The 25,807-nt window shown below is 34.5% G+C and overlaps 1 protein-coding gene across 7 annotated transcripts in view; it reads right to left on the bottom strand.

The window, feature by feature from the left end:
• Positions 1 to 1,653: 1,653 nt before the first annotated feature.
• The window catches only part of LOC127877376 (5-aminolevulinate synthase, erythroid-specific, mitochondrial-like), a 68,610-nt gene continuing 44,456 nt past the window's right edge, over positions 1,654 to 25,807 (bottom strand). For 4 of the 7 annotated variants that reach the window (XM_052423174.1, XM_052423163.1, XM_052423185.1 and 1 more), the window contains 10 exons: positions 21,000 to 21,154; positions 19,360 to 19,449; positions 18,444 to 18,656; positions 16,861 to 17,077; positions 15,719 to 15,903; positions 11,040 to 11,219; positions 9,942 to 10,106; positions 7,759 to 7,898; positions 6,941 to 7,069; positions 1,654 to 5,979 (listed from right to left, as the gene is read on the bottom strand). In XM_052423174.1, coding sequence (XP_052279134.1) covers positions 5,632 to 5,979; positions 6,941 to 7,069; positions 7,759 to 7,898; positions 9,942 to 10,106; positions 11,040 to 11,219; positions 15,719 to 15,903; positions 16,861 to 17,077; positions 18,444 to 18,656; positions 19,360 to 19,449; positions 21,000 to 21,147 — 1,815 coding nt within the window. In that variant the 5' untranslated portion in view covers positions 21,148 to 21,154 and the 3' untranslated portion in view covers positions 1,654 to 5,631. Of the gene's footprint in view, positions 5,980 to 6,940; positions 7,070 to 7,758; positions 7,899 to 9,941; positions 10,107 to 11,039; positions 11,220 to 15,718; positions 15,904 to 16,860; positions 17,078 to 18,443; positions 18,657 to 19,359; positions 19,450 to 20,999; positions 21,155 to 21,741; positions 21,909 to 22,369; positions 22,426 to 25,807 lie in introns of those variants that run through there. The other 3 variants (XR_008048399.1, XM_052423139.1, XM_052423196.1) reach the window with 3 other exon arrangements.

Raw genomic sequence — 25,807 nt, 5'->3', positions numbered from 1 at the left:
TTAGAGTGCGCTTGCATACAGTTTCGCAGCTTGTTGCTACTGAACACGTTGCTATGTCACATGACCATCTTACCCGACAACTGCCAATAAAATAAATTGTTTCTTTCCCCCAACCAATCACCGTGTTCCTTTCAAATAATTATCTGTAAACTGTTAAAGTTGCGGCATACATAATAATTTTTAAATTACCACAGCGCGAATATTTGAAATTTAGCAATCCAGATTATTTAAATGGGATTGTTTAAAACGGGTTCAGTTGTCATCATAAAGGGTATGTCATAAAATGAACGCTTTGTAAACTGATTTAATGCAAATCATTACCTTGCAAATCATCATCATCAGTAATCTACAGTGCATGGTTATAATTTGAAGAGCCGTTAACACCAAGATCAAATAAACTTACATTAATCATTATTCTAAAAAAGAGTATTTGATTGCTGTTTTTATTGCGGTTGTTGGTTTTCTTTCTTGATTCAGCACACCCTGACTCACGTTTCCCCTTAAAGTTGCTGTTTTATTCCATAAAATACTGAGAAAGAAACCTAATACAATATTAAAATGCAGCTTTAATTTGCTATTTTTGCATTTGCTGTATGGTTAAAAATCATATTAATCTACATTACAACTTAAACACAAAAAGCATTCAATCTTATTTAACATCCATATATGAAGATAATCCATATTTTCTAAATGTGTACAGCAAGCTTGCTCATTTGGTGGAGTAATGGTCTACAAATCAGAGCATTGCAGATTGAATACCCGGGTACCGTTTAAATAAACATGGTAATACACATATACGATATGATACATTTTTTCCAAGTCCAGATAATATGTTTATAAATTTTCAGTCCTTAATTACTTAAATCAACATCTCTAGCGCCATGTATAGTTGACGAGCATAGCAAGCTAGTTCGTCTACTTATTATTAAGATTACAAAATTCTCTCGTAAGTTAACATTGTCGTACAATCGTTTATGAAATGGCCCCCTGGCCCTTACAGTTTACAAGTAAACTTACCCAGGAAAAGAGCGAGATGGTTAACTGACTGCAGTACTGTTGAAAACAGTGACCCCACCCCCAAACACACTCAACACAAAAACACACAAATTTTAAATTTCTTAGCAGTGTTATATTGGTTGTAAGTTTAAGATCTCCCGTATCCCCTACTAGTAACATTTTATGCTGAACATATACACACTGTTTACCGTGAAGCCCCCTTTTAAAGATATTTGTGTAATATACTGAATATTCTTCCTCATACTGAGTACTCAAATGAATGACTGGAAATTGAAGGTACATTATGTTCTTTTCCGTTATTTGTTAATGTGACTGATCGTATTGATGCAACTTAGCACCTGATAATCTTCTTGGTGAGATTTCTTGAAACCTTAAAGACGATGTTGCTTGAAGGGAAACAACAAACAGCATGGCAGTAGAACAATCTGCTTTTCAAGGGACAAATTTATGTTACAATCAACAAATTGTTCCGAAATACAATTTTAACAGTTAGACATGAGTTTAATTTCACAAGTAAAATGCAATGTTTTACCACAGCTCCATTGATAAAATACTTGCCTTCTGAACATTGTCACAGTTTATCATTTTTATTTCATTCACATGTTTAAAAACAAAACAAAAAACATAACACCATAATAATTTAAACTTCTTTATTAGTTGACCAGATCTTATTTGGAGAACAAATTATTAAAAACAATTGTTTATATTTATAAGGAATCAACAACATTTTTATGATGGCAGTTAACGAAATGGCATATGCTTTAATAAATTTTCTTTATATAATATTAACATAACAAATTACATAAATATTTAAATAATTATATAACAAAGTGTTGTTTTTTTTTCAAAGACATTTCCTTTGTCATGAAATTTGTCATAACATGTATATATATTTTTTATTTTATACATTACTGAATATTCTTTTCAAAAGCCTTTGCTATATAAATCAGTAACACATGACACACCTTCTTCAGTAATTGTATTTATCACAAATTGTAAAGTCTTAAATTGTGTAAATAATGAATGACCCTACAAAGAATTAAATCAGTCTTCGTATACATGTATTGCATAAATGCTATGATCAATGCATTAAACTTGTTTTAAAACTGGTAATGTCTTGAATGCCACATTAAAAACATTAAATCTGTATGTGTCATGGTAAAAAAGGTCTTTCATTCCAGCCGTTAAATTAAAACCTTTATTCATAATTTACGATTATAATCCCACCACCCTTGCAGATGAAAATATTAGAAGAGAAATAAGTGCATAAAATAAATGCAGTAAAAATAAACAAGAGCTTTGTCACAGACCTGACATATACCCCAACATGCCGCATTGACACAGACTATTTTGCATGCTGCCTTTACAAAACAAGAGAATCTAATTTATGGCTATTTTTAAGAATTATTATGCCATTATTATTTATGGCCATTTTGATCTTTGCACTCTTGAACTTTTCGCATGACATGCCGTCCAATAACTGTGAACAAAATTAATGTACAAAGTCATTTTAAAATCTCACGATGAATGACATAGTTATGGCCCGGACAAGATCATTTATGGCCATTTTTCACTTTTGAACTCCAAGTGTGATCTTGACCTTGGAGATATTGTCGTAATTCTTTCGCATGAATCATTGTCCAATCATTGTGAAAAAATGTACCAAGTAATTTTAAAAGCTCACAATGAATGACATAGTAATAGCCCGGACAAGCTCATTTATGGCAATTTTTGACCCTTGAACTCAAAGTGTGACCTTGACCTTGGAGATATTGACGTAATTCTTTCGCGCGACACACCGGCCAATGATGGTGAACAAATGTGCCAAATGATTTTAAAATCTCACAATGAACAACATAGTAATGGCCCAGACAAGCTCATTTAGGGCCATTTTTGACCTTTGAACTTAAAATGTGACCTTGACCTGGGAGCTATCCACGTAATTATTTCACGCGACACACCGTCCAATGATGGTGAACAAATGTGCCAAATTATTTTAAAACCTCACAATGAACAACATAGTTATTGCCCGGACAAGCTCATTTATGGCCATTTTTGATCTTTGAACTCAAAGTGTGACCTTGGAGATATCCATGTAATTCTTTCGCACGACACACTGTCCAATTATGGTGAACAAATGTGCCAAATTATTTTAAAATCTCACAATAAATGATAATGTTATGGCCCGGACAAGCATTTGAACTTTGAACTCCAAGTGTGACCTTGACCTTGGAGATATCGACATACTTTTTTAACCCGACACACCGTCCCATGATGGTGAACAAATGTACCAATTTATTTCAAAATCTAACGATAAATGACGTAGCTATGGTCCGGACAAACTTTCGGTTTAAAAAACACTAAGTGACCCCGTGACCTAGTTTTTGACCCGGCATGACCCATATTCAAACTTGACCTATACATCATCTAGATACAACTTGTGACCAAGTTTGGTGAAGATTGGATGAAATTTCGGGACAGACCGACAGACAAAGTGACTCCTATATAGCCCCCATTATCAATGGTAATGGGGGTATGCACAACCATTCATGATAATATAAATGCCATTTTTCTTAAAGTTTTAACAATTTAAACTTAATGCTTACATACATAAAGAACATTTTTAAACTACATACTTCTTAAACATGTTCACATGACGAAAAATTCTTACAGCTGGGTGAATGCAAATGTTTGTTTGTTAATAAACAATAACTATTAAAATACAAGGAATGTCAGTTTGTGATCAAGTATTTGTTGAACTTTTTTGGCACAATGATGTGATCATGATTGGTACATCACACTGTTACCAGCAATTTACTTGCAGATTATTGAAGATAACAAAAAAAGATTTGAGATTTTCATAAAAAATGAACAAGACAATTTCTAAAATGTTCGAACACAGTAACTAAATGCCATTCGTAATAGTTTAAGAACATAATCTAAAACATAATACATCCAAGAGATATTTCATCTATTGTCATTGTTTCTAAGATTTGTAAGAAATGTTCTATTGATACTTGGATTTACAAGCTTAATGTTCAATGTTGTTTTTCGTTAACTTGAATTATTAAAACGTATTGGTAAAAAGAATATACATTAACAATAAACATACATTCCTTAAACAAAAGTGTCAAACTTCACTTATTGTGTTACCGTCATCTCCAATTCAAAATGAAGTTAAATATGTGCTATGTCCATTTCACATTGAATAGAATTAGAGGAAATATTGCTATTAAAGCTTAATATTTAAAATGTTGTAAATTGCAAATTTTAATTGTCAAATATTCACAAATGTGTTGAGATTTTTTGTTTACCAGGCCTTTTAATCATATTTTAATATCTCCCAAATGAAAACTCAATAACAACTGTCCCTTTATTTAACTGAGGAGCTGCGCCATGAGCGCATGATACGCCCGTCGTTCGCCAATGAAGTAGTAAGGTAATAAATAACCCTTTGAATCATTTTTTTACTTCAGTTTATTTGTATTTGAATACATGGTTTATTTTATAAGTACATGAGCATGGAGCGCCGTCTCCTTGACATTCATACCATATCTTTTACGAAATTTTGACGAACAAAGTCCCATAACTCTGGAACGACAATTCAGAATTCCGTCAAAAACGAAAGGGGATCAGGGTTTATCAATATTAAGATTGTGTTGAAATTTGAAAAAAATCCATCGCAGGATATTTGAGCTACAGTAGGACATTCAATGAAATCACGAAATTTTGACGAACAAAGTCCCATAACTCTGGAACGACAATTCAGAATTCCGTCAAAAACGAAAGGGGATCAGGGTTTATCAATATTAAGATTGTGTTGAAATTTGAAAAAAATCCATCGAAGGATATTTGAGCTACAGTAGGACATTCAATGAAATCACGAAATTTTGACGAACAAAGTCCCATAACTCTGGAACGACAATTCAGAATTCCGTCAAAAACGAAAGGGGATCAGGGTTTATCAATATTAAGATTGTGTTAAAATTGTGTTAAAATTTGAAGAAAATCTGTCAAAGGATATTTGACGTAGCGTACAACATTAACAGACGGACGGACGGACGGCTACGGTAGGACATTCAATGAAATCACAAAATTTTGACGAACAAAGTCCCATAACTCTGGAACGACAATTCAGAATTCCGTCAAAAACGAAAGGGGATCAGGGTTTATCAATATTAAGATTGTGTTGAAATTTGAAAAAAATCCATCCCATAGACGGGCGTATAAAAAGGCAGTTTTGATCCCATATCCGTAAGATACCCATCAAAAAGCTAAGTAAAAAGAATAGATTGGGACATAATTAAAGGTACTTCAGACTTAGCCTATACACAGATAAAAATTTCAAAAAAGAAAAATAATAATTCTGTTGTTGTTTTTCCTTTACTTGACTGATTACAATCAACTTTAAACCATGTTGTAATAATATCTGTTAACGTGACTCTTAATATGAACATAAATTTCCTAAATATTAGCCAATTTTAATATATCTTTTTTTTTAGAACATCACAATGTCAAGAATGATTCTTTGACTACCGGTAATAACCTTTTTGTCAAATAAACCCAGGTTTTCAAATTTTAGACAAGATAAAACCCATTCTCCATAACTCCTTTTTAAGCGGTAGCGGTCAGAAGCGTGCTCTGCAGAGAGGTGTACGTGCAGTTGGACCGTTGACAGACAGGATCCCGAGAAAAGAACCTCTCAAACTCCAGCGGTTTCCGGCAAAACTCGCATGATTTGGGGCAGACATTCTTGTGCAGGTCAAGGCCGTTGTTTCGCCACACTTTGACAAGTTTCTCCACGAGATCATCCATCATTTCAGTGGTGTGGTGGGGTGTGGGTGCGATCCTGAGACGTTCCTTGCCCAGCGCAACTGTGGGGTAGTTGATGGCTTGGATGTAAACGTTGTGCTCAGTCATCAGCTCATTGCTCAATTTTGTGGCTAGAGCCGCGTCTCCCACCTGTTTTCCACATGAAAACCGTAATATTGTGATAATGTCTAGAAAAATGGTAGTTACTTATCGACAAATAGGAAAATATAATTACAAAATTGCCTAGAAAAATAATAATATTGTCCAGATTTATTCTTTAACTAGTTTAAAAAGCGTATAACTGTACAGAAAAATCATACTAAAGTCTATAACAAGAGCACCACATAACGGGTGCCAACGCTCGACTGCGGGTGCATTTTTGAATAAATGAAAGATTGTCAGATTTTTTTGATTTTTTTCTAGGTCACAGTGACCTTGACCTTTGACCTAGTGACCCCAAAATGGGTGTGGCATGTAGAACTCATCAAGGTGCATCCACATATGAAGTTTCAAAGTTGTAGGTGGAAGCAATTTAGAGCAAAATGTCAAAGTTTAAGCACGACGCCGGCGGACGGCTGACGGCGGCCGACGAGCTTGCTATGACAATACCTCGGATTTTCTCCAAAAACAGCCAAGGTAAAAATCAAAGTCACATCAAGAAAAAAACATATCAATCTTAAAAAAATATGTGCTATTGCCCAAACAAATTGTAATATTGTCACTTAATATCTTTTTTCTTTCTATATCATAACACCGTAATCACAGTTTTAAACTAAATGCTGATGAATGAATTTTAATTTTCTCTGGTTTACCCGGTATATTAAATCTACAAGTAATTTAAGAAATAAGAGTTCATAGTGGTAAGTGGTGAGCCCCAATTTTTTTTATACTGTTAATTAAATGTCCCACAAACATCTTTTAATTGATGGGCAAACATAAACAGTCTGTTTAAATAATACTTCTGAGTAATACTGAAACAAATCAATATACATTTAAAACATATAAATGGACTGGGAAGCAAAATACATAATCAAACCAAACTACACAGAATACAGGATTCAAGCCACTAATGATTTCATGGCCTAAACAGTGTACACACTTCAATACTCACATGAACAGGGATGATGTGGCTGGGACAGTGGAGGGCCGGTATACCGGCCTCAACCAGTCTCTCACGCAGGTATCGCACTCTCTCCTGGTGGCGGAATCGCAGCTGGCGGCCCTCGTCACTTCTTAGAACCTGAAATCAGGGACGATCTTGGTCATATTTGAGAAAAGCTATGAAAAAACAGGGCTAAAAGTATGTGCGTCAATTGTCATCATAGATTTGCCTGTGCAGTCTAAACAGGCTTATCAGGGACGACAATTTCCACCTACTAGATTTTCTTTTAAAAGAGACTTTCTTTAAATAACAACATCTGACTGCACTGGCTTATGTGGAACACCACTTTATTCACATGCATTAAAGCGTGTTCACAGAGGGTTGCTTATTTGTATTTAGAGAAGTAAAGAGAAAGATATTGTTATTGAAAGAAACCTAAAATCATGATTTTTATTGATATTTCAATTTTCAAATAACCTGAAATGAGATAGAATGTTATTGATATTTGGATATATATTAAATTGAAATCAGTGACATTTGATTGATAATTACTCAAACCAGCCAAAATAATTATGATTTTGTTTATTAATGTTTGAAACAAGCTATATTGACAATATGTAATGTAATTCCTACAATACAATATTATAAGTACAACAAGCTACACAGAAATATAACAAGTGTTAAATCTTGTCAAAGTGAATTTGAATAAAAAAATATTATAATATTTTTAAATATCAAGCCTAACTTGACTTACAGAAACCAAGGCTCCAGAAAGCTTTTTTTACACTTATTTCAAGCCTTAGGTTCTATCTTTACACATTTCTCACCCTTATAGAAGCCACAGCCCCAGCCAGGGTAGTGGGAGGCAAGGATGTCGTGAAGATGAAACCAGCAGCATAACTTCGTATCATGTCCACCGTGCTTGCAGAAGCAGCAATGTAGCCACCGATATTGCCGAATGCCTTCCCTAGAATAGGGACATGAACTGGATATAAGACAAATATGTCACTATTCTTCACTTAACAAAATATGTTTACCTTCTTCTAAGTTAATCACTTACATGGATAAATATCTTTTCAGATGTCTAACAACATCCCGGTGACTGGCTATTAAAACAATTTATACAACATAGAAATTTTATTTCTGACCCAGGGCTCGACATTAAAGGTAGTCCGACTGTCCGGGACAACCAAATTGCTAGTCTGGACAAGTAAATAAAGAATTTGCTAGTCCGACGGGACAAGTGGTCATTATAAATGTATAACTTAGAAAAAATGCCTTAAGAGCCATTATTTCTGTGGAGATATCACTCAACTTTTCCGAGTATATTTTGTATACGTTTAATCGTCAAAGCCCAAGATAGTCCGATAGTTCCAAGTGATGCATGTACTACACTGTACTGTTCACAAGGGAAGCAACCCTTAATTATTTTTTTCTTTGCCAAGATGACAAGAATATTCTCCCTTGTAAAGAATATGCATTTTACAACAACGGTACACACCGATCTTACAGGCAATTAAAGGGATCTTTTCACGGTTTTATAAATTGACAAAATTGAAAAAAGTTGTTTCAGATTCGCAAATTTTTGGTTTAGTTATGATATTTGTGAGGAAAAAGTATTACTGAACATTTGCCACGGTCTAATGTAGCTATTATATGCATCTTTTGACGATTTAAAAACCTAAAAATTATAAAGCGTTGCAACGCGAAACAATTGAATAATTTGGAGAGTTCTGTTGTTGTCGTTATAATTTGTGAAACTACGAAGATTGCTTATATAAGGTATAAACACGCATCTTATGTATGCTTGGCAGGATAGCTCAGTTGGCTAATGCGTTTTTACTTCAGGATTCCGGGGGTCAATGGTTCGAGCCCTGCTGGTTACTTTTTTTTCCTTTTTTTGAATTTTATTTTTGATTTTTAACTGGAGCTTTTAAAATTTAATGTTTACCTTTATCAATATAAAGCATTTAATGACAAACTTCAAAACACGCCAAAATCTGTGGAAAGGCCCCTTTAACGTAGTGACGTCATCTCTATGTATAGAATGATTTTGTTTTTTAAAATATCAGTTAAGTACTGTACATATACATCACTTTTAACATTTTCTGCTTTATGGTGGCAACACACAATTTTTTGTCAGTTATTATGGCTTTGTATAATGTTTAAAAATCAATAATCTTGAGTTTTCCTGTTATTCTAGCCAGTTCTTTTTGTATTGAAATTGCCTAAAATTATGTTTACATGTATTTTGAACGATTCAATGATTTGAGCATTTTGTATTATTTCATTATTTTGCAAAGTACTGAGCAGAATAAGATATAATGTTCAGGACAAGTTGCTTTTTGGTCAGGACAAGTGAAATTATGGTCTACTTGTCCGACTGGACAAGTGGCTTCAAAAGTTAATGTCGAGCCCTGTGACCTATGGTCAATTAAGAGTTCCCATGATGAGTATAATACAGGAATCATTTTATATGTAAACAAGAGATGTGTTTGTCAGAAACACAATGCCCCCTAATGCGCTGTTTTGAAATAAAATTTCAATATATCATTAGGCAGGTTTAGAAATTATCTCCCTTTTAAAACTTATTACTTCCCTTGGATTGTATTTTTTGAATTTTGACCTTGAAGGATGACCTTGACCTTTCACCACTCAAAATGTGAAGCTTCATAAGATACACGTGCATGCCAAATATCAAGTTGCTATCTTCAATATTGCAAAATTTATGGCCAATGTTAAAGTTTTCGGACAGATGGACAGACTGACTGACTGACTGACGGACAGTTCAACTGCTATATGCCACCCTACCGGGGGCATAAAAATATCTTTTCTTATGTCTAACAAAGTTCTGATCATCTTCGTCTGTGGTCCAATCTGATACATAGGCCGCTGACCAGCTTCCTGCAAATGTCTAGGTTCTGGGCATGTCTGTCCAGCTGTCAAAGATCTGGTGCCAGGCTATTAAAACCCTTGCTACAATGCTGAAATTATTTACAACTAAAATTACCCAGGGTTCCTGTGATGATGTCCATCTTGTCCATGCAGCCATCCCGCTCTCCGACCCCACCACCATTCTTGCCATACAAGCCGACGGCATGCACCTCGTCTACAAAGGTGAGGGCGCCATACTTGTGTGAGACATCACACAGCTCTCGTAGAGGGCATACAGCACCTAAAGGTTGATGTGGTGTGTTATTTAGTAAGTATAAGTAGTACAGTATAAGAGCCTCGGTCTGGAAAAATTGGGCTTTATGAATGTGTGTAAAGTGTAATCCCAGATGTGCGTAAAGTGTCTGCCCAATGAATGTGTGTAAAGTGTCATCCCAGATGTGTGTAAAGGCTAATCAGGGACAACACTTTCAATTAAAACTGGATATTTGATAAGAAGAGCCTTCCTAAATCTGTAAAACATAAAAATCCATGCAAGCGAGAAGTTTCATCCATGATAGCCTGTGTGGACTGCACATGGTAGTCTGTGACAACACTTACATTAAGCCCAGTTTTGCCAGAAGAAGGCTCATTGAGATTTTAAGGGGAAAGTGTGAACATGTGTATCTGATATGGAAACAAGCAAATGTGAAAGTCTTTATTTAATGGCTATTTCTTAACCAGATGCAATAACAACAAATATTTTATATTCAAATGCAATTGAAAGATAATTAATAGAACATGCAACAATTTGTAGGTTTAGAACGATTTGAAATTCTTTCTGAATCATTTACAAAATGAGACCCACTTTTCCATTCCATACTCTCAGTCAATTCCAGTGTATGAATTTTGGTTAGTAGAATGATTGAGGTGTGTTCTGGGAAATCTTGGCTTTAGACATGTGCTTTAAGTGACTACCCAGATTAACCTGTGTAGTCTGCATAGGCTAATCTAGGACAACACTTCCCGAGTTAATGGAATAGTTTGTTCACAGGAAGTCTCTTCTAAACTTAAATCCAGTTTAGGAGAAAAGAGTTGTCCCTTATTAGACTGTATGGAATGTACAGGCTAGTAAGGGATGACACTTTACGCAAATGCATTAAGCCAAGTTTTATCAGAACGCGTCTCAGTTTTTAATCCCATTTTTCTCCAAGATAATTGCAACATAAAAACCTACCGTCCATGGAATGCACAGTCTCAAAAGCCACGATCTTCGGCACACTGGGGTCAACCTTCTGCAGCAGTTCTTCAAGATGCTCCGGGTCATTGTGCCGGAAAATGTGCTTCGGGGCACCACTTGTCCGGATCCCATGAATCATTGAGGCGTGGTTGCCCTCGTCCGAGAAAATGTGCACCCCTGAAAATAAGATAGGCACTGGTGTAAAAGACAGAACCTACTTTGCCTTAATTTGTCTGAACTCCTTTTTAGCTTTTTTTATGGATTAATTCAAAGTTATCTAAAATCACAAACATTACCAGTTACCATTTTGAAAATCACAAACAAAATGCATTTGCACTTTTGAATGATTTAGAATGTGCAATAATTGGATCATGTAGATTAAGTTAAATATAATTGACATGTGTAGAAGTGTGCATTATCTTTAAACAAATTAGGCATGTTTCTGGTCATTAAGTTCATATGTGGAATGAGAAGGGACAAGTTTGAAACAGTAGAAAGTTTGTTTATTAACATTTAACAAGTTAACATTTTACAGCTTATTCCATATTTCATAGATATAGTAAATCATTTTCAACCACAATTCATTGTTTGGGGAATAAAGCATCATGATATAGCATACGATATTTCTTAACAAGTTTTAATGTATTTAGTCATAATGTATTTAGTCAAACTTGTAAATACAATATCTGAATATAGTTATATAAAAATAAACTTTAGATATACTTAGTCATTTTGCACCAGTATGAAAAGTTAAAATATGTTAATGTAAGGTATGGAATCTGATCCTGATTTCTAAAAAAAATCCTATGGCCTGTTTAAACAAGATTAACTTGACTCACTTTTTTTCCTATTGCAATAAAATGTTGAAAATATTTTTTAACATATTATTACAATATTAAGTTAAAAACTATATGTGAAATAAAAACAAAAAATACTATTTGAACGGTGCATGAATGAAAAACACTATCAAATTCAAAATGAAAAAAAATGAATCAATAAAAAAGTGATATAAGCAAGAATTTCTTAAATTCTTAACTATTTTTGTGAAATCTGTGCTGGGTTGTTGGTTTTTATTTTGTATGCTATTTACTCAAGGAAGACTAAATGGTACTGTACTGATATTCTACTTTCAGAACATTTTTTTATATCAAGAAGCAGTACTGAATAAATGTTACTACAAAGAGTTAATTAAAACACTATTAAGGTTTGAATTTAGTAAATAACAAACTCAACCTTGTTTATTAATAACAATGATAATCAGAGGGTTGTATTTCAAATGATATCCATCACTTATTTTATAAATGCCTTTAAGTTCAGGATGTGGTTGGTAACTCTTTATCGTTCAAGGAAGTACTCTAACCAGGTAGATATTGCTAATCTACAGTTACTCTTTATCGTTCAAGGAAGTACTCTAACCAGGTAGATATAGCTAATCTACAGTTTTCCTGGTTTGTTCATTTTAAACAGTTTATTTAAAACTAGATTGGTTGTAAAGCCATTAGATAAAGCTGATAGCAAAGTGACACGTACAACTAAACAGGACATAAACCCAAGTATAATTTACGCATGGAAAATCACATTACCAGGTATAGGCATCAATCATTAAATCAGGCCTACATTTACACACAGATCTACCACATTTGCCTACAAAATGATAGGAACAAGAAGGCCAAGATGGCCCTAGTGTGCTCACCTTTTTTTTACAAGGCCTTGTTAATTGCTTAGTTGAAAATTCAGTACTCTAGAGCATATTTAAGATTGTTTCTCTTCTGTTTACTTTTGCAGTGTGAGCATATGATTAATTCTGATTGAGTACTGTCCATTTGAATGGGTTTTTTGCAATGCAAACATTTGCAAGAACACTGTAACTCCAATATAACGCGGATGACGGGGTCCAAGCCACGCAACAGCGTTATAAACGGACAGCGTTATAAGTTTTGAGCTTATTTAATTAAGAGGGCTATAAAAACATGTAAAGTATAGCCTATAATATAGGTCCTGTGTTATGTCATGCTGTGTTGTCATCCGCAAATACATGCATATAAACCGAATCGAACGATAACAGTATACATACCGCTTTTTTAATGTGCACATTTATCCGATAATCCAATATAATTACAACATCACTTACGAAAAAATAATGTTAAACATTTATGACAAGAAATATGTTTACGAATTTTGTAAACAAATACATATGCCTACGCCATTTTTCAGAAAAATTAGTACAGTGCATTATGGGACACAGCTTTCATTGGACGAGCGAATTTAAAATTAGATTGAATGCAATACGATACATATACAAAAAAACATTTTATTGCGTCATATGCAGCATGTGAAAAACGTGCTTTCCGTGGACTTTCAGATAACGGGCACAAATTTAAGTGCATCTCACACACAGATATTTTTATTTATCAAGCATGTGTAGCATATAATAAACGATAACACACTTACACAGCCATAGTTAATACAATGAAATACCATACAAGATAAATACAAAACATTAACAGGTAATCGTTTTAAATAACTTTAATTTTATAATTATTCCGCTTGCACTTGCCATATTGAAATTAGCGCACTGAACCGCTCTGATAGGGAATACATGTAATAAACACAGACTCGCGAGTTTTCACACCTTTTTTGACATTACACAACAGATTAACACCAATTAACTGTCGAGTGTCGTTCAACCTCTAATCGATTAAAATCAGTTAAGCGGATGGATAAAGCAATCAAGCTGTGATCGACGGCTTCTTTGAATTTTCTGAAAATACATGAAGTTGCATAACATGGATTTGAATCAGAAATGGAAGGTTGGAGAAAAAACGGGATCCAAGGACCCCCCGCGTTATATTGGACACAGCGTTATAACGGACCGCACTATATTGGAGTTACAGTGTAATGCTAATTCTACATGTTACAAGGTTTTTGTAAGATTTGGACCTCTTGACCAAGATTTTGACCCCACATGACCCAATGTCAAACTTTGCCTAGATATCATCAAGAAAAACATCCTAGTCAAGTGTCATCATTATTGGACCAAAACTATCGCCTCTAGTGTGTTTAAAAGGTTTTTGTAAGATTAGACCCCATTACCTAGATTTTGTCCCCACATTACCAAATGTCAAACTTGACCTTGATCAATATTATTAAGACAAACATTTTGAGAAAGTTACATGAAGATTGGGCATGAAATGTGATTTCTAGAGTTCTTTTTTTTGACCTAGTGACCAAGTTTTTGACCGAGCATGACCCAGTTTCGAACTCGATCAAGGTATCATTAGGACAAATCTTCTGACCAAGTTTCATGAAGATCGGACAAGAAGTGTGGCCTCTAGAATGTTTACAAGGTTGCGCTATAGCCAAATAAGGAAAACTGCCCCGCCCACTGGCGGCCATGTTTTTCAACGGACTGGAACCACTTTTGGTACACAACCAACATATCATTAAGACAAACATTTTGACAAAGTTACATGAAGCTTGGGCATGAAATGCGACTTCTACAGTGTTTACAAGGTTTTTCTTTTTTTTGACCAAGTGACCTAGTTTTTGAACCAGCATGACCCAGTTTTAAACTCGATCGAGGTATCATTGGGACAAATCTTCTGACCAAGTTTCATGAAGATCGGACAAGAAATGTGGCTTCTAGAGTGTTTACAAGGTTGCTCTATAGCCAAATAAGGAAAACTGCCCTGCCCACTGGCGGCCATGTTTTTCAACGGACCGGAACCACTTTTGGTACTCAACCAACATATCATTAAGCCAATCATTTTGACAAAGTTACATAAAGATTGGGCATGAAATGTGACTTCTACAGTGTTTACAAGGTTTTTCATTTGTTTGACCTAGTGACCTAGTTTTTGACCCAGCATGACCCAGTTTCGAACTCGATTGAGGTATCATTGAGACAAATATTCTGACCAAGTTTCATGAAGATTGGACAAAAAATGTGGCCTCTAGAGTGTTTACAAACCAAATGTGGACGACGGACGGACAGACGGACGGACGGACGGAAGACGGACAAAGACTGATCCCAAAAGCTCACCTGAGCAATCAGGTGAGCTTAAAATAAGAATAAGATGTTACAATTATAAAGGAATATTCTTGAAAAATGTACATAATGTTATGCTTTTATAAGCTGCACAAATTAAAAACCGTGATACAAAATGTACTAGACATAGTTTCCAAATGAATTAACATTAATTACATTCATTCCCAAATACTTCATACCCAGTGTCCATTCACCCTTAACAATGTATGTTTTTAATATCTAAATCAAATCGAAATCTTTAGTCTCTTTTGAAAAAAGAAACACATTACACAAGTATGAAGAAAAAAGTATCAAAGGCAGGATAAATGACAATAAAATACTTTAACAATATTATGATAGGTCTGGACTATTGGATAATTATTAGTATACCTAAACATGAGTTGGAACATGATTTAGAATCCATGACCAATCCACAGTGAGGTTGGTCATTGTGAGAAGTGGCAAAGTTGAAATTTGAAAATACAACATCAGGTTTTAAAAATACTTATCTAAACTATAGTTTATGAAAGACAAAAAAAAAAGTAGGTGGACACATATTATCAAAAGTAATGAAATCAGTAAAATGTTTACAAAGTCTGACCAATAGTAATAATCAATCAATGAGTCGAGCGTCTATTTACATCATTACCTGGAATAGCCTTTCCGAGGGTGAACAGCGTGGAGTCGTTCGCCACGAAACAAGACGTGAAAATGAGGGCTGCGTCTTTCTCATGCAGAGAGGCAAGTTCTTGTTCCAGGGCCTCGTGCAAGGGAGAATTTCCGGAGATGTTTCTGGTGCCACCCGCACCGGCTCCATGCTCCATCAGCGCATTTCTGTATGATATAATATCACATCAGATAAATACCTTAATATAAATAGTAATACAATTAAGTTGATGTCTTTTTTATATGAATTTGAAAAATCTGGGTTTACACAGAAGGTATAGCACTTTTCAACTTTTGATATTGCAAAATACAGGTACAACCCATATGATTTCCCCCTTAATTTCCATCATTAACTGCTGGTGAAGTGATTTATTATGGAAACAAGAGATGTGTTTGTCACAAACACAATGCCCCCTAATGCGCCGCTTTGAATTAATTTTTTGACCTTTGGCCTTGAAGGATGACCTTGACCTTTTACCACTCAAAATGTGCAGCTCCATGAGATACACATGCATGCCAAATATCAATATTTCAAATGTTATCGCAAAACTTTAACCAAGGTTAAAGTTTTGGGACAGAATGACAGAATGACGGAATGACAGATAGACAGGCCCAAAACAATATGCCCCCGATCATCGATCTGGGGGCATAAAAAGGGTGCTGCAGTTTAAACCAAATGTTTGTTGAAATGTAATGGCAAAATTTATGATAATATGAACAAAATATATGTAGGACTTGAACATTCCAGTATCCTTGTGTTAAAGGTATGTAATAAACAGGTTCAAACTGGCTAAAGTGCAACTTTTGGTTGTATCTGCACACCACAATGGCTTTCTATAAACCCATAGATGACATAGGTGGATATGGTGAATACCTTGCAACCAGCTCGATCACCATAAAGATAACATTCTCAAGATCTTTTAAAGGACAACACAACTGGTTTTTACCATGAAACGCGCAAACATATGTTTTTAATCTTAAGATTTTAACTAACTGCAACAAGAAATTCCCCATTTTTATAAACACCTCTTTATACAAACTGTACTTTTTTCGACTGATGAACATTTAGAAATCCGAAGCACCTGTCAATGCCACTTTACAAATTAATCAAATAAAATCACCCACCTCACAGCGTCTGTGACCTTGGGGTGCCAGCTCATTCCCAGGTAGTCATTGCTGCACCAGACGCTGATGTCGCGCGGCTCCCCCGTGTATTCCTCCGCGAACGGGAACCGTGTTCCCTTGCGTAGAACCTTCTTGAACACACGGTACGTGTGGTTCTTCTTTTTTTTGTCAATCTCCCCGTTGAAGAATCTCTCATAGTTAAACAGCTTCCTGTTGTCTGGAATGCACACACAGGAATGTTTAATGGTAATGATGAATAAATAAAAAAATTATTCTATGTATGATTTTTGTATTTAACCTTTTTCTTGTAGTCTTGAATGGAATATAACAGTTTTTAAAGTTTTAGATAAATTATTAATCTTCTACGAGTTTCACATTCTACTGACATTGAAGTGATATTATATATTTTGTTGTCTGGAATGGACGAAAAGGAATGTTAAATGTTAATGAGATAAATAAACCAAGCAATATATATTCAATGAATTATTATTTTTTATTTAACCTTTTCCTTGGAGTCTGGGATAGAATAAAACATGGTTGAAGGGCTGTTAAAATAAATTACTATTACACTGAAGTGATATTATGTATTTTGGACCAGAGGTCTTTATATGAATGTCTATGGTCAGGTTTTTTTTGGGTTGTTTAGCCCTTATGTGGGGGAAATTTATGCGCGATTTTCCACTTTGAGGGAAAAAGTTTGCGCGTTTTTTCCTTACTTGGGGAAAATGTCAAGAGTCTTACTTTTACTGCTAAATTGGTTAAAAAGAAAAAAAAGAGTGTTATTTTCTTTATAGACCATCTTAAATGGGATTAACTATGGCTGACTGTGACAGACTGAGATCTTCTTGATAGGGACTGACTATGGCTGACTGTGACAGACTGAGATCTTCTTGATAGGGACTGACTATGGCTGACTGTGACAGACTGAGATCTTCTTGATAGGGACTGACTATGGCTGACTGTGACAGACTGAGATCTTCTTGATAGGGACTGACTATGGCTCAGGGCCGTCTCTGGGGAATTTTCGCGGCGTTTCCCTATTTGGGGGATTTGTTTACTTACTCTCTCATTATTACATTTGTACATGTTTGCACTATATTCATTGCTTTTTTCATAATTTAGTACGTTTGACAAGATTCAATTGAAATAGAACTGAGATATTATAATCATGAGACACATCTTTCTATTAAAAAACATAAACAAAAAACAATTATTATTTTTTGTTTAGGGGGAATTTGGTCCGGAAAGGGGGAAAAACCAGCCTAATTTGGTGGGGGAAGACGCCGATATATTCGGCGTCTGTTATATAAGGTAACAAAATCCTGATGGTATGCTGTTCAAAGAAAATAAAACAAAAATGGAAAAAGGAGTCCGAAGCCAATGTTTACATTACCTAAGTAATTTCTATAAACAGCTTACACACGCATTCACTATGAGTTGTTATTATAAGAATTGAATAGTATTTATCTAATATCATTAGTTTGTCAACACTTATGATAATTGCATCAACTAAAATTTCAAATTCTGTAAGTATAACTTTCCTCCAACATGTTCAAAAAAAATATTCATCAAAATCAGCATACCAATGGTCTCCATCTTGATCCCCTTTCTGGACTCAGTAGCTACTGGCCCCTCTGGTGTGAGCCCCTTCAATGGCCCCTTGGTGGCATCTACAATCCCTTCCAGAGCAGGGAAAGCCTTCATGAACTCCTTAAGGGGTTCATTATTCTTCAACAGGGGCACCTTGTCCCCAGCAATGACCTGGGTATCTTTTGGCTCAATTTCTAGAGACTTCTCTGCAAATTTAAAAATATTGGTGGAAATTTACTTCAATAGAACATATTAGTCAAATAAGGACTATACACAATCTAAAATGTCAGTCTTTTTAAGAATAAGCTCTAAAACAAGAGATGTGTTTGTCAAAAACACAATGCCCTCTACTGCGCAGCTTTGAAGCCATATATTTGACCTTTGACCTTGAAGGATGACCTTGACCTTTCACCACTCAAAACGTGAAGCTCCATGAGAAACACATGCATTCAAAATATCAAGTTGCTATCTTCAATATTGCAAAAGTTATTGAAAAAGTTTAACCAAGGTTAAACTTTGTGACAGACACATACAATGACAGACAGACACATACAATGACAGACAGACAGGCCACAAACAATATACCCCCGATCATTCGATCCGAGAGCATAAAAAGACGATTATAATTTGTACAACAAATAAACATAAGAACATAAGAAAACTAAGCCACTCAAACATGACCCTATCAACGAATCAACTCAAGATTACAAAAACTCAAACTTGAGTCTGGTAAAAAGCAAAATTTAGACTATTCTCAATATTGAATCATACCACAAATCAACTCAATCCTATTAAAGCTCAAAAACTCCAGTCTGATCACAAATGAACCTCAAAACTATAAAGCTCTCAAGCTTAAACATTACATAAATTCTACTCAAGGCTTCAGCTAAACCTAATACTAAGTCTTACCCCAGATCGTGGTATCTACGGGCATGCCTTCAGTTGCAGCTGCGATCTCATTCTTGATGAAAGGGCACTTGCTAGCCTCTGGCTGGGCACCTAGGTGTAAATTATCAATTTTTTGTATCAGGTAGAACAGAAACTCACCCTTATGATTTCTTGAATAATCTTAAGACCATTTTAAAACGTTTGGTTTGAGCTCACTTTTATTTAATTTGAATAAAGTGTGCAAATATTACCTGGTAAAAAATCTTACAAAATAATTTTAAATAACAATTTTATGTGAAATAAACAGTTATATTTTGCACAGCACTATTAAGTTATAAAAAAAGTATTAAAAATATATATAAAAACGTAATGTAAACCATTTTTTTAAACGTACTTTTGAATTTTTAAGACATTGGGGCCTGGCTTCATACATTTACATTTAACATGTCCATATTTATAAAACTTTCTGTTTCTCCTCTGTTTTGAAACTTATTTAACTATATATTTTTTATAGCAGTATAACAATAACATGAGCAATGTTCCAATTTTAATATCATATAAAGAATGATGCTTTTCTTTATTTTTACATGTACATGTACCACCTTGATCCAAAACCAATAAATCTTTCATGATACAAAACTCCTATAAGCTGATAATAAAATGTCTATATAAATAAAAGTCTAATAAAAGTTGAACTGAAAACAGAGCTAATCGACAATGTCAGCTTAGGTTAATATTGTCACTCAAGTGTAAAAAAATGATTCACATTACACAAGTTCTAAATGAAAATGTACAACTATCAGTCATTTTCACACTTGAAAAACTTTCATTTATTTAATTTTATAAAATTGAGCTAACTGGAGCTTTGTCACAGATGTGACGAATACCCGCACATATCGCATTGACACAGAATATTTTGCATACCTTCTTAACAAAAAAAAGCGGACACCATGCTCAATGTTTAAAACACACTAAGTGACCCCCTGACTTAGTTTTTGACCCGGCATGGCCCATGTTCGCACTTGACCTACACATCATCTAGATACAACTTCTGACCAAGTTTGGTGAAGCTAAGATGAAAACAACTTGAATTAGAGAGCGGACACCATGCTCTATGTTTAAAACACACTTAGTGACCCCTTGACCTAGTTTATGACCCAACATGACCCATATTCAAACTTGACCTAGATATCATCTAGATACAACATCTGACCAAGTTTGGTGAAGATCGGATGAAAACAACTTGAATTAGAGAGCGGACACTTAATACGGACCGACAGACCGACTGACCAGCTCACTCCTATATACCCCCCTAAACTTCGTTTGTGGGGGTATAATTAACTCAAAAGTAAATTCTAATGTTAATTAAGACATATTTACAAAAATGTGCTGTACCTTTACAGTGTACACACAATAATCTTTTTTGATGATATAATGAAGAAAAAGAAATATTTGATGTTGAACATTTGTAGTAGTTATAAGGCATATGTAAACTTAAACTTATGTTTGAAAGGTGAAAATGTATACATCAAAACAAGAAATGTGACAACGCCAGGAAACTAGCTTTTCAAATATTTACCAATTAAAAAAAAAAATAAAACCAACTTTGATTCATTTGTGGATGAAAGGAAGAGTGGGAGGGGCGTTCACTTTGGCCTTACCTTCTGTCAGGAAGGCCAGCTGGCTGGAGGTCATAATGCGGGTCATGATAGGGCAGCTCCCCACATGGTTATTCAGCAGGCTGCGGGCATTCTGGGTAATCTGGTTCACGTTCACACGTGTGAGAAATGGGCAACGTAAGGCCTTCATTGCTGATCTGAAAATGTAAATATCATGTTATAGATGAATCCGTGTCAAACCGACCCTGCAAAGCCTTTTTTAATGAACCGAACCGAGAACTTGTTGATTATTTTTACCAGAACAAGGGTCACTTTAACCCGAACAGAATTAGCCCAAAGAACTTGATGGATGAGACCCCCAGTATTGACCATGAATAATAAACATTATCATTTAAGATAAAACAAACATTGCCAGTGTTTGGCCAATGTACTGTCAACAGACACAGTTTGATTAAAGGCTCACTATTACTGATGAACATATTTGATCTTGATCACTACCCCAGACTATGAAATTTATGGTACTGGTATAAACAGAGTTATAAAACTCTTTTTTACTTACAATGCCTTAATTTAATTCACAATAACATGCATTTCATTATTGAAATTCTGAAAATAAATTTTAAGTTAAATAATCATTGTTAAGCATAACCCGTAAGAAAATTTTCTATGAAATATTTCCACGAACAACAACAACAAATCGTTCTTTAAGTTTAACTTAAGCCTTCATATTAGTCAGCAAACATAAAAGCACTATTAAAACAATTTGACAAAAGATTTAACTTACTTATTTCTTTAAAGTTTCCAAACAATTTCAATCCAACAATTGTGAAGGATAACAAAAATGTTTATGCAAAATTGAGTTTAACAGCTGTCGTCTCTATGTGAAAAACATGCATGAATGTCCTGATAAACCATTCATGTCAGCAGTATGGTTCTGTGGTTCAACGATTGTTTAACTAAATTTAGAGCAAATCATGACCAATATTGAAAGCTCTCATTTGGGTTTGATAAATATCATGTGATTTAATCGTCACACTTTTTACACCTTGTCAGGAAGAGTTGAAAAGACGCCCACACATTTAAGAGCAGTAAATATAATAAAAGAATTTCTGCAGGCAACTGAGCAAAATAGAATTGGTGAAATAATCTGAAAATATGAATAATAAAAAAAATAATGGGTGATGACTTATAGGACAAGTAAATTTAGGCTAAAAATGACAATGATGTCAATGAAGTTTAAATAACACACTACTTTATTAAATAATTATTACAAAACAACATTATGAATTATGAAAACACTCTAAAATAATTAACAATTTGTTAGAAAATGTAATAATAGTTGAAATCTTTCAATTAAATACTTTTTTTAAGTAATAAAAAATTCAAATATATTGACAATAAATTTACTGTACTTAGAAATGTGAAACATCATGTAAATAAAAGTTAAAGCCTGAACATCTATGCCAACAAAAACTGAAAAGTGAATAATAAAAACCTCATTGTTTCTTGAAAATATATCCTTGTTTCTAGGAAAAATATCTTGGGGGAAACTAACTAAAAATTTCAGACACATCATGCAACTTTCCAATGAGGTCATCTTCATCAGCAAATAAATCCAACAATCCACTATAGATATTTTTAAAATATGAACCATTTTAGTTGCTTACAGATAAATATTTACAGAATGACGTCTTAATTAGTTGTTCTTAAGTGGATCAAGTGTGAGGTCAAAGCTAAATTTACATACATGTGTATAAGAAAAACATTAATATAACAATATTCATACAAACGCAGTATTGAAGCTTAATATGCACTGAACTATATTAAACCTCCCTTCTTTAAGTTGTTTATGTCTGAAAAAAAATTTGTTCAGAATTCTGAGCTTCTTAGTACTTATTACAAGTAAATATTTTTTTGCAACATATGGAAATTGCTTCCATAAATAAGAGACAGATGGTGTTATTATGATCATCTGATACAGCTATGTACAATCAAGGACTGCAATTGCGATTCAAATTATCAGATAATTCATACATATATCTGTATGCATTAGCAAAATTATTTTCGCATTCTCATAAAATGCTATGATTCACCTTTATACTGTTGCATAATCTTTAATATTCATTTATAAACTATCCTATTTGTATACAAAGATAAAATTATAATGCCTGTAATTAATTTAGAAGTGTACATACTCACAATCGCAATTCATGACTCTTTCCCTATTGTACTGTTCATGTGATATGCCCCATTATTACAAGCAGCCTGTTCTTAAAAAAACAGACATAATCCTTTTCAAACTCAGCCTAGGTATAAAAAATATGATCTGGGTAAGTTTCATGTGAAATAAGCGAATCAAGTATAAACATAAAAGAAGCTGGGCCATTTTTTGCCCCAAGGGAAATGATGGGAACAAACTTCGTAAGGGACAATCATACCATGTTATATGCCAAATATGAAAACTCTGCACCTAGAGGCTTATATATAGAGATGAAGATTATTAGTAGGGTCAGGAAAACATTTAGTGTTCCCCATGGTGGGGCTGCAAATTTCACAGAGGCATGATTTCAACAAACTTACTATTAATATATAAAGAAAACAAGAAACTTCCCATATCAGGTACAGTACAGCCAAAGCGGCACAAACATAATCCGCGGCTACGCCACGGCCAGATTATTAGTCCGCGGCGGCCGAATCGTGTGTTCACGCGGCGTATCGCCGTGGCACTCGGCATCGATCCGCGCAACGACGCCGAGTCTGTATTAACCTCGCGTACTTTCGCGGAGTAAATCCGCCGCATACGTACGCGGCGGATCGAGTGAAAAGATATCCACCTACATGTACATACATGTATGTGTAGCGTAGAATTAATAACGCGCAACTGTTTATGTTTCGTTCGATTATCATTATTAAATTTGTAATCCGAAACACACTTCCGAATTTTAATGCTAACGCGTCCTTTGGCAAAATCTAGCGTCAAATAAACAGTGCTAAAATATCCTTTGTTTCATAAAAAGCGCGCGAAAATTATGCAGACATGTAGAACGTCGTTTGGAAAGTTTGTGTGTATTTTGTGTTGTATAAATACATGAACATCACGTCAGGCTTAAATCGCGTGTTCAGTGGAGAAAAAAAACGCCCCGATTAGACGTTATTTCATCATCTCTATAAATAGTAACAAATGCCAAAATGTATTTGATACTTAAGGAAATATCGAGGATGATTGTGTATCGTAAATATTTACCAGCATTTGCTTTAAAACTGGAATATACGGGATTATCGGGTAATTAGTAGCGATATTAACTGTATAATATGAACAAAATAAAACGTGTTTATATACGCATATTCAAACAATAGTTATAATAAGCTGATAATTAACAAAACTACAAATACGTCGTCACCGTCTTGATTATTGATGTGGCTTCAAACTGCTAATTTTCTCAGCTAAAATATAATAGCGGAATCAACATGCAATTAATTTATAAATCCACCATATGCTGGAGCCTTGACCACTTGTATGTGCGAAAACATAATTACGTGACCTTGTTTATGTGTGAAATACATACGCTACGGGCGGGAAACAAACTTAATAATTGGCCAGACACATTAACTATGCTTACATTTATATGCTAATACAATCCGCGCACAATAAATTTATTATGATTTTAATTATTATTATAATTGTTCTTTCAAAATTTGTTAACTACATGTAACTAATAATTAAAAAAAAATATATTCATGATCGCATCGACTCGGCATCATGTCGCGGACCGCGGCATGCCTCGGCGGACAGATGCGAAGTTTCGCGGCGAAATGCGACTTGCCGCCGCATACTGACGCGGCTTCAACGACTGACGCGGCATCGACTCGTTTCGCCTTGCCGCCGCGGATCGCGAAATACGTTTGTTCCGCTTTGGCTGTACTGTACAATTTTGACATAGAGGCATTAATTTAACAAACGAAGAAGAGGACCACTTGTTGATGTAACACACCAAATATCAAAGCACTGACCCCTGTGCTTAACCCTTTCCCACTCGGAAGCAAAGTGAAAATGGGTATGTGAAAACAGCATAAAACCAGAACAGACTGCGAGTAACTCGCAGTCTGTTCAGGTTTTATGCTGTTAGCTGCTCGTCAGTATCTAAGGGTTTAAAATGAAGACTTTAAAACTTGAATCAAGTAAGAAAGGTTTTAAGTTATATTTAACTTCCTTAGGCCAAAATTTTTAATTAAAATGATTTTCGGATATTTTTTATAAAAGTGTCGGGTAGGATGGGTGACCAAATATGCACTCATTTTAAAAATGTTATGGTATGAAGTTCTTTTTACTAAGCAACCACAGTGATTTTTTTCAAACATGTTGATGTGCAAACTTATCATAATCAGACTGTAGGTCTTGATGTGCAGTTTTTAAATTAGTTTGAATTTTAAAAATATCTTAACTAGTTCAAAAGTTATGCAATTTTTTCACTTGTCTATAATACACTTTTTGGTAATTTTTTGATGTTTTTTTTTCCACAAGGAATCCATATGTTGCATTAAAAAATACTTTATCTCAACAAACAACCAATAAGCTATTGAGGTTTAAAAGAAACATTTATAGTTTATTGTCCAGTAAAAATCAATACTGCAGACAAATACAAATGGCATAATAAAACGCTTTTCAGGGGTTTCACTAGCCCAAAAAAAGTTGTCGCCACTTTATCGCGGTGTGAAAACCGCCCGTAATTCAAACTTAATCAATACGGACAATCATTTAAGGAACCTTACTACATTAATGAATAATGGCATTTACTATATCTTTTTATAGTCTGAGAAGTATGTAAATACATAAATAACAATAAGTACCT

The sequence above is a fragment of the Dreissena polymorpha genome, chromosome 1 (assembly GCF_020536995.1).
Source record: "Dreissena polymorpha isolate Duluth1 chromosome 1, UMN_Dpol_1.0, whole genome shotgun sequence".
Classification (NCBI taxonomy): Eukaryota; Metazoa; Mollusca; class Bivalvia; order Myida; family Dreissenidae; genus Dreissena; species Dreissena polymorpha.
This window is presented reverse-complemented; position numbering and strand designations above follow the sequence as displayed.